The sequence below is a fragment of the Camelus ferus genome, chromosome 10 (genome assembly GCF_009834535.1).
Source record: "Camelus ferus isolate YT-003-E chromosome 10, BCGSAC_Cfer_1.0, whole genome shotgun sequence".
In the NCBI taxonomy this organism is placed as follows: Eukaryota; Metazoa; Chordata; class Mammalia; order Artiodactyla; family Camelidae; genus Camelus; species Camelus ferus.
Window position 1 is genome coordinate 3,354,253 of NC_045705.1, and position 10,473 is coordinate 3,364,725.

Consider the following 10,473-nt stretch of genomic DNA (forward strand, 5'->3'; position numbering starts at 1 on the left):
ATCTTTTTAAAAAATATAAATAACAACATGTCATGGCCAACTCTCGAATGGCATTTCATTATATTTAAATTAACACCCAACTCCTCACCTGCAAAGCCCCAGACCTCATCCTGTACCTCTCTCTTCCAGCCACACTTGCTTTCTTCCTGTTCCCCCAACCCACCAAGTTTGGCAAAAATGTATTTCCTCCTGGTTTTCACATGGTTCCTTTTTACGACTTGTTTTAACTGTTACCTTCGTAGAGCGGACCTTCCTGACTATTTTTTCTAAAGTAACTGTCCATTTCTTCTCCACCACATTGCTGTGGTTTGTCAGCACAACACATTTCTAGTCATTTCTTATGTGTATGTGTGTGTTTTCAGTTGCTCAAACTTCTGTTCAATGAATGAACAGATGGGAGAAAGGAAACACTGAGCAGGGATTAAGGCTCTAAGAAGTTTATTTCAGATTTTTCTTTAACTTCCTCACAATAACAATTTTATCTATTACCAATTTCTCCATCGTGATTAGCTCTTAGTCTAGAATGGTCTGGGGACTCTATGTGAAGGCTTGCAGAAATAAGGACACCAAAGAAGGGGGTAGGTGGCCATGACTTTTAAACAGTAAAGGAAAGTATGCTGAATGCCTGTAGCCTCCTAAAACAAAAAGAGTCCAAGTAGGAGCTGATAAATAACCCGGACTCACAATGGGAAGGCTCAGGGGGCTTCCTGGTGCGCATCACCTGAAGTTTCTGAACTCTGATCTCACCCTCCTACTGTCCTCATAAGCACAACACAATCCTGCCCAGATCTGTACTGAAAACTCACCACCACCACCTCTCTCCCAGCCAGACCCTTCAGATTCAGACACAGCGCTCCAATCCCTTTTTGAGAAGTCATTCCTTAGAAACTTCAGTCTACCCAGGGCTCTTTCTTCTCTGTCTCCTTAATTCAAGAAGAAAGTCCACCTGTGTAGGAGTTCATTGTTCTTTCTGTTAATCTTTGCCTTTACTTGTTTTTAGCTTGTTTAATTTTTTCTTTTGCTCTTGTCTTAATCTGAGAATCCTGTAGAGCACAGAACACAAGATACACGGAAAGGTATCTTTGTTGTTGTTTTTTGGATTAATTGAACAGATTCACTCTGGCTAAAGCTTGTCCTCTGAGAGAAAAAACAAGAAGGAAAAACTGAAAGGAGAGGGAAGAAGAAAGTGCAAGAAACACAGAGGCTCTGATACACAGGGAAAGGAACCAGGGTAAAGAAGAGGGAAGAGACCCAGAAAATCAGCTTTCATTGGGAAGACTTAATTAATCACAGTGTATAACATGTTGTCAATCTGCGAAAATGGAAGTTGACGGGAAACTGGCAGAAACGGGAAAACGGCCACAGGCCAACTTACACTCTTGTGTTAAATCCTTCCACTGCCTTGCCTTCTCTGCAGCTGCCCCACGGTCGCAAAGTCAGGTCGATCCTGATTTGTTCTTCCCGCAAATGTGGATTTATCAACAGACTGATTTATACCTAGCTAGAAGGTAATCATTTGTGGACATCAAATCAGATAAGCCTTCCTCTATTACCTCTTTCTTCTTAAATGAATAAAAATGTAAGTGTGGGATATAAGTTTCAGTGGGAAAACACGGCATCTCAATATCTCTTGTACAGTCATAATAGAAGCAGCTTCTGCCATTCCTATCTAGAAATTAACTCACTTTTAAACCACTCACTGGGCATGTCATTTTATGAGGCAGATAGATCTGTGTTATTCACTGCTGTTTCCTAGCACCTAACATGGGGCCCAGTACATGTTATATGTGCAAAGAATTTCTGGATATTGCCTGATTGGATGAATGAGTGATGGTTCCAATCTCTGGTGTACCCTTTGTTGACCTTAAATCAAAGATACAGACAAAGGAACTGTATTCAATATCTTGTAATAATAACCTTTAATGAAAAAGAATATGAAAATGAATATATATGTATATATATATGCATGACTGGGACATTGTGCTATACACCAGAAATTGACACATTGTAACTGACAATACTTCAAATAAAAAAATACAGACATATGGGAGATACAGGATGGGTTAAAAAAAAAAAAAAGACTATAATTGAAGGAGAAGAGTACCAGAGTTTTGCTGCTCTGTTTATCTCTACTTAAAATCCTTTCCACGAATACAAATTGAATGCCTTCTATATGACAGGAAGTGTGTTATACCCTCAGGTACAAACATAAAGACACAGACCCTGGCTCCACTGTCTGCTTTTCCATTACACTCTGTCACACTCTCAGTTCCTAGTCTACAACTGTCAATGTATCGGTCTTGTCACTACACAGTCAGCTCTGTTAGGACATTGCCCATCACACAGTAAGCACTCAGTAAATAGCTGGTAAAGCATCTAATGGAGATTTTAGCCTACTACAGGGAAAAAAGACATAACTGCATAAAGTCAGAACTCTTAATTGTGAGAAAGCTGACTTTGCTGATATAGCAGAAAGGGAGTATGTTGAAGATACTGGGTGACTCTCAGAATTATTGGAGGGTGAAGAGAATCATGACACAGACTAGGTCTCCAGGAAAAATGTGCAAAACCACCGCAGAACTAGTCCAGCGAGGGAACCGTCTCCGTTGCAGTTCCCCACCAGTGACACTTCTGCATCAGAAACTCCGTCTTGCCACTACTGGGAGACTGCTGTTGCTGCCAGTGCTGCCAACCAAGTCAGCCACCGCCACCGCTACTCCTGTCAAATGCCAAAGAACAGGAGCATCTTGTTCATGGTTAGCCGAACCAACGCTGGAAAGACACACTGAGTCTGGACTGTGAAATGCTTGGACAATGGGGTGGACAGTCAACAGAACAATTTATTCCTAAATCAGATCGTCCAATTATGTGGAGTAAACCAAAAGCTAAATGTGCAGTGCTTGCTTTTTTGCCTGTGGTGGATGCCAGAGAGCATTTGCAAGTTTGGAAGTCTGTGAATTTAGGACAGACTGCCCAGGTTAACCTCTGTGATTAGTCAAGTCTCTATTGACAGACTTACCTGAGATCAAAAAGTACTATCTCTCCTAACATAATTTTTGGGAATTTAACTGCAATATCATGGCCTTTATGTCATGAAATCTGGGTCAGGTATCAAAGATCTACAACATTTAGAGTGAGGTGGGGTGAATTCACCAGGATCCTTCTGTCATCTATCTCAGCTGAGGGTTTTCCACCCAAATCAGGGCTCAATCTTTGTTCTCTTGCATCAGCCCCAGGTTGCTACAGGTCACCTCAGAGTTCTTAGCAGAAACAAAATGCACTGCAAGTCAAGACAGGTGAGGAGAATTGGCTCCAAGGGCTGCAGAGGAACTTAGCCCCAAAACTATTTCAAACAGGTTATTCCATCCGAACTGGGACAGCAGACACCAAGGAGAGAAGGAAGAGACGAGGGCAGACTTGTGCACGCTCGACCTTGCGGGCTATACTTGCTGGTGAATAGCTACAACTCTTCCCCCAACCCCGGCCCGTTCCCTCCAATAATCTATCTCTGGACACGGAATCTATCTTTATCTAGAAAAGGGGGAACCTGTGGAATAGGATGAGGTACAATTTGGGGTAAGAGATCATGGATGTTTTACTATGAACTTAATGAATTTGTAGACCCCCCCCCGCCCCATCTTAGGCTGAGTCTCTGGGGCGGGGGGGGGGGGGGGGGGACGGGACGGGACCCTGATGGCCCAGTATCCCTCAGAGGGAATCCCACCCACTCCAGCTTCTTCCCTGGACCTCCCTTTCTGCTGCCCTGGCCTGCAACTTCCCCCTCACTCCTGCGCCCCACCTGAAAACTATTCTTCAGAGACTTCCTTTCGGGCCCAGCGAAGCCCGGCGTGCTGGGTATCCGGAGAGGCAGAGGCGCTCGCTTTTATCCAAGAGAACAAAACTACCATTTCCGAAAAGAAAGGAAACTGCTCGAGCGCTCTGGGGCTCACGGGCGCGAGCCGGGGCGGGGAGGCAGCGAGGGGCGCCCGGGGGCTCCGAACGCACGCCCCGCCCCGCGCGCCGGCCCCGCCCCTGGCCCGGCAGCCCCGCCCCCTCCAGGCCCGGCTCGCGCGCCCTATTTGGTCCCGGGGGGCAGGCGGCAGGAGGGGAGGCGTGCGCGGCGGAAGCGCACGCGGAGCCGGCTGGGGCGCGCCTGAGAGCCGCGCTCACCCGCGCCGCCGCCGCCTGGGCTGGGAACCCACGAGGCCTCCGCGCCCTGCCCTCGGAACAATGGGAGTCGGCTCGCGAGGCTTCTTGGCCGCGCTGGCCCTGGGGGTAGTGCTGGTGATAGCGCTGCTGAAGATGGTCGCCGACAGCACAGACCTGGACGGTAAGTGGCCGCGGGGGTCGCCAGCCCCGGCCCCGGGAGGAGGCGCGCTGCCCATCGGGAGTTTCCAAGTTGGGATCGGGTGGTGCGGAAAGTTCTGCAAGTCTTAGGCCGAACGCGCGGGGCCGACCTGGAGGTGGCCTGATGGGGCCGGGGCCGGGGCCGGGGCCGGGGGAGACTGGGGCTCGGGCCGGACTCCCGCTGCCCCCGGCCTGCCCGCTGGAGAAGTGGTCCGGTCCCTCCCATCAGTTTTTCTGCGAGCGGCGATCCCAGGCCTGGGGGAGTGCGTGTAACCTGTTGAGTTACCGAAGGACGGGCCTTCAGCAGAGGGTTCAAGTTAGTTGTTAACATTCTTTCCCTGAAGTTAATGTGTCCTGGGAGGTTAGAGTTTATCTCAAGCTTCCTTGGTAAACGATTAGGTGGATTGAAAAAGATGTCGAGCGATTCCTGCGCAAACATGTCTACCAGTGAGTTGCGGAACCTTTCAGGCGTTTTCCGGCGCTTCATCGTCTAATTGTGTAATATCAAACAAATGATTTCTAGTCATCAGGACCCCAGACGCGTGAAGTTAAGATTTAGGGGCAAATATAGAGGGTTTTGAGCTTTGGGGAGTGCGCCCTGCTCCCCCGGGCGCAGGTGAGGCTTGTGCCTCGTGTACAGTCAACACCGGCCACCGGCCACCGGCCACCGGCCACCGGCCGAGGCGCGTTATCAGCTGAGCAGCCTTAAGATCACAGCTGCCCGGTTGTTAGGAGTCTAGGATGTCGCAACAAGATGATTTTGACATTTCTTTTCTTGGGGAAGGTGGGGGTGTCCCTTTAGGCCCTTGGCCCTTTGGGGACTTTAAGAAAGTCCTCTTTGGATAAGGCCAGGAGAGCTGGGATTTGCTGTGTAAATTTTGTTTTCTCTTTGTCAACTTTCATAGAAGTGAGGTCACGGGGTAATGGTCAATAAACTAGAATAAGTTACTTTAAGTGACCCAAGTTTTTCATGGTTTTAAATTCTATCCACTGTATATTTAGCCTTACATTAGTTTTATCCAGCGAGAGATGAAGACGGCAGTTTGCAAAACCAGGTGGTTCAGGCACAGCACCTGCTTTTTACTAGAACAACCTGGGTGAATTAGACAATAACAATTTTCGTTTGTTTTGCTGAATTTTTTGTTTGTTTGTCTTGCTGAATTGCCCATGTGACCTAATTTTGTAGATCTAATTTTGTAGATCATTTAAGGAAAGAATGATCAGCAAAATCATGTCCAACATATTTGCAATATTATGAGATGTTTTACTGTAAAAGTGAACTATCTTGTTTTCCTAGTGAATTATGGAGCGAGTGTCCTTGCTTTTTTCTTTTGCCCTGGTAACACAGATTGTGTGTGTGTGTGCCCTATTTTAATACTCACTGTTTATTTAATGTCTCACTAGAGGTTACTGCTATTTGGAAAACTTGGAATATTGTATGAGAGCTTTGATTTCATGAACTATTCTCACCAATGTGAGCTGGAATCCACTTCTCCAGACTACAGTGTCACTTTGAAACTAGAGTAAAAGAGGGCTCTTCAGAGATGTCTCAACAGAGCAAGTAAAAGTTATCCTAGTCTTTATATGCAGTGTGTAATCTGTAGAAAGTGTCATTATGAACTATAGTGATTTTTATCATCGTAAAGCTTATATTAAAACTCATTTTTACTAGACACTTTTCATATGCTCCTCACACTGTGCTGAGGCCCAGACATCATCCCATTGGGTCCTCACAGTATTATCCCCATTTCATAAATGAGGAAACCAAGGCTTAGCAGTTACCCAACTTACTCAGAGTAAAACAGCTAACACATGTTTGATTTCAGAGACTGGACTCCAAACTCGCAATTAACCATTTTGTCATTAAGTTACGTTAGGTGACGTTGGCTCTTCAAGTAGATAATACTTTATCTACAGTACTGTCATGCCCAGGATATTTCAGGATAAGATAAAACCATTATTGAAATTCTTCTTTTAAAATATCCTTCACCGTCTGCTGCATAGTTTCATAAATACCCTCAGTTGGAGGAGGGAGAAGACAATGAACAAATTAGCAAGTGGCAAGCAGGATGGGTTGTGGTAAAGCAGTGAAAGACGTAAGGTACTGCGAGGGGAGGCTGTTAATCAGGACTCTTGTTGGCAAGTGACAGAAACCCACTTTAAACAACCTTAGGAAAAAGGAGGGGCTTTATTGACCCTTAACTGCAGAGTCCAAGGATTTAGGTGGCTTCAGAACTGATGCATTCAAGGGGCCATACAGGATGCCAGCAGATGTCCACTTCCAACTCTCTTGATTACATCTATCAAATCTCAGGCAAGCCCTAGTTACAGTGTTACTTCCCTGCAAGGGGGAATCCAAGTAACAGGGACTTTCTAACGTGATTCCCAGGCTTTGGGAGCCACCATAATGGGTAGCCAATTAGGAGGTGAAATTAATCTTTAGTGAGTCTGCCACTTCATGAACTTAACTTTCTTTTCTTCCCATTTAGTGCAGTATTCCGTTTTAATACTTGGTCTTTTTGTCATGTAGAGCCTCAGCCTCCTGGGATTTAGCTCATCCGTGACCTTCTCTATCTCTAGTGCCTGCCCGTAGTAGGTGCTTCAGAAGTATTTACTGAGAAAAAGGAGAAACGGTCCTAGAGCTAGAAAGAGCTTAGGAAGGTCATCCGCTTCTGCCTTCTTCCTCAAGCGAAAGAAAGGAAGCAGGGGAGGGAAAGGGAAGGAAAGGAAAGGAAAGAAGAAAGAGTTAAACCAGGAAATCATCCCTCTTAAGAGTGACAACAGCAAGGAGACAGAAGCAGAAGGCTCTTGTAGTAGGCAAAAGAGGGTGGCACGTGGTGGTGGAGATAGGTGGATAGACTCCAAATCTATTTGGGGGGCGGGACTGAGGATTGGACAGTAGAGTGAGGAAGAAGGAAGAATCAAAAGACGACCTCCTGGTTTTAGGGTTGAACAGCTGGTAGTGCAACAACCGGAAACACCGGGGCAAAAGCAGGTTTGTGGTAGAAAATCAGCAGTTCTGTTTTGGCGCTCACACGTACAGGGTCTGGACTCAAACAGCCTGGTCCAAGTGCAGACTCTGCCACTTCCCAGCGTCTTCTGGGCCTCAGTTCCTGTCACTACACTGCAGTGTTCCTATCTCAGAACAGGAGTGAGGGTTAGGCGAGTGCACGCAGGTTGCACGCTCCCCACAAGGCCTGGCATAAGCGCTTCATAATGTTGGCAGTTACTTGATACCTGCTGCTTAAATACATCTGTGTAGTCTATGGACCTTGATCTTTTTCCAAATTTAATCTTCACACCGTATCCTTTTGTGATAAATGGATTATGGTCCCAGCAAGAGGGAGACATCTGCACACGCAGGTAAAGATAACTCCTTCAAAGTTGCTAGTTGCTTACTTCCTGTGTACTTTGAAGATTTCTTTGGTGGGGGAGGCCTGTCTTTGCGAGAAGTACACGGTAATATATTTGCTCATTTCCCATGTATTTTATGTATTTAGTCTTCTGTTATACAAAGACCCAAGGCGAATAGTCCACTCTGAAAAGTTGTTTGCCTGGGGCATAGATAGAATTCTTCGGAACTTTTTCCAACTTTTAAGGTACTAGTTAAAAATTAAAAGATTTATATTGAGAAGTCTTGCAATTTAAAATGATAATCTTTACCCATTTCATCTTCTCTCCATTGTATGAAGTTAGGGGTGTTGGTGGTGCAAGACTTCTGGGCACCCATTAATAGGAAGAGCCCCTCGCCACATGGTCCACTCTAATCAGAAGAGCAGAGTTGTCCGTAGAAATTCCTCACCAATCACTGTGTCCTCATGTGGTTAATGAACTTTGGCAAACCTATTGTATCAGTGGCTGGTACGCAGTAAGTCCTAGTGTAAGTTACTAGCTGTATGTTCTCGGTCTTATTTATTAATGCTAAATACCACTACTAGATTTACTGACAGTTTTGAGGTGTGTTTCATAGCAACAGTAGCAACAGTAGAACTTCCTGTGGAATATCTCTCGTCCCCCATTCCACCGCCACCCCAGGGGCAGAAAGAAACACATTGTTCTTAGTTAAATACGAAATGTCCTTTCATCACAGGCTATTTTGTTTTTATAGGATCTCAAGGCACAAAGAAGTCTCTGCTTACAGAAGACTCTAATGCTACCCGAACAGGTGAGTTTAAAAGGGTCAGGAAACAGATTTTTATCTGTCTAGCATATTATGAAGTATTATCAACTAGGAAAGTACGTGTAAGCTGGTACACTGGTTTTTAACCATGAGTTGTTCATTCATAAATCCCTCAAGGGTTGCCGTGAGAGGGCATCCGTCAGTGATGGTTTTCTGGATAAATAGTCTTTCTCAGTCTGGTGAAGGTGTGAATAAATTCTAAAACTAAAAGCATGCTGGAATTTATTACTGAGTTTTGAAGCGCATGAACTATGAATACCAGGTGTCCTGATCTTGCTGGTGGAACAAGTTACTCTAAGCTGGTGAGCCATGGCAGCCTTAATTTGCCGTGGTGGACTCTCAGGAGACCCTACTTATATTTCAACCATCAGTTAGATTTCAGCCCACCACCTTGCTTCCCTGTTGAAACATACATAAAACCTTTTTTCTTGTGCTTTTAATTGAGACAAGTGAATTTCTTCCTTGATTTTCTGAGTTCATTACTGTGGGAAGAGATAGGAAACAGCTGATGTTATAAATGTAAGTAGATGTTATAAACAGTAACCGTCAAGGCATGTTTCTTGTAAGCAGTATTTAGTTTATCTTCCCACTATCCTTTTTAAGAGTTGACGGAAGTTAGAAACTAGAAAAAGGTACACAGATCCTATCAGTGAACCCATTTTCTCTAGTTTTACTCAACAAATATTTATTGAATGCTCTAATATTTGAACACATTATAGAATGGACCAAATCCTGAGTTCTTGGAGTTTTAGGGGTTTTTAAAGTTTATTTCATTGTAGAAAAATATGCATAACGTAAAATTCACAACGTTAACCATTTGTAAGTGTACAACGCAGTGGCATTAAATACATTCACAGCAGTGTTGTGAGGTTTTTATCCTCATGGGTTTCCTAGTGCTCCACGTTCACATTCTCAGTTTGCCTCTGGGCTTGCTTTTCATTATCTCTGCCTGCTGGTTTCTGGGTCCACATAGTCAAATACACTTTTATTCTAGTTTTAGTAATTCTACTGAAAGTTTTTCAGTGGAAAAAAAAAAAGACTAGCTAGATTACTGTAAATGCAATTGATATGATTGTTGGGCAGTTGTGAAAGTGTTTTGTTTTGTTTTTTTTAATACTTTATTCAATTATTTGGTGTCATTTTCTATTGACCTTTTTTTTCTTTTTTGAAAATTCAATTTGTTTAAACACACTAAAAATAAAAATAAAAAACAGTTCACCCTTTACTCTCACACCCTCAGCCCCACCTTTGGCAACTACCAATTTGTTCTCTGTATCTATGAGCTTGTTTGATTTCTTTCATTATTTTTAGATTCCACATATTAAAGAGATCAGATAGTATTTGTCTTTCTCTCTCTGACTTACTTCACTTAGCATAATACCCTTACAGTCCATCCATATTGTCACAAATGGAGAGGTTTCCTCCTTTTATATGGCTGAATAATATTCCATTTGGTATATATACCACATTTCTTCATCTATTAACCCATTGATAGACGCTAAGTTTGTTTCTATCTCTTGGCTGTTGTAAATAATGCTGAAATGAACATGGACATACACATATCTTTTTGAGTTAGTATTTTTGTTTGCCTCAGTTAAATACCCAGAAGTGGAATAGCTGGATCATATAGTAATTCTGTTTTTAATTTTTTGAGGAACCTCCATACTGTTTTCCATAATGATTGCATCAGTGTATATTGCCACCAGTAGTGCACAGATGTTCCCTTTTCTCCATATCCTCTGCAACAGTTATTATTTCTAGTCTTTTTGGTAATAGCCATTCTAACAGATGTAATGTGATATCTCATTATGGGTTTGATTTGCATTTCCCTGATGATTAGTGAAGTAGAGTGTCTTTCCACGTACCTGTTGGTCATCTTTATGTCTTCTTTGAGAAAATGTTTATTTACAGCTTCTGCCCATTTTTAATTGGATTGTTTGTTTTTT

At 43.7% G+C, this 10,473-nt stretch overlaps 1 protein-coding gene across 1 annotated transcript in view; it reads left to right on the plus strand.

Moving 5' to 3' along the window:
- The first annotated feature begins 3,678 nt into the window (after nucleotides 1-3,678).
- Nucleotides 3,679-10,473, plus strand: part of TMEM123 (transmembrane protein 123) — a 43,381-nt gene continuing 36,586 nt past the window's right edge. Inside the window, exons 1-2 of the mRNA XM_032488251.1 lie at nucleotides 3,679-4,330; nucleotides 8,456-8,512. Of these exons, the coding sequence (XP_032344142.1) occupies nucleotides 3,694-4,330; nucleotides 8,456-8,512 (694 nt within the window). The 5' untranslated portion in view covers nucleotides 3,679-3,693. The remainder of the gene's footprint in view (nucleotides 4,331-8,455; nucleotides 8,513-10,473) is intronic.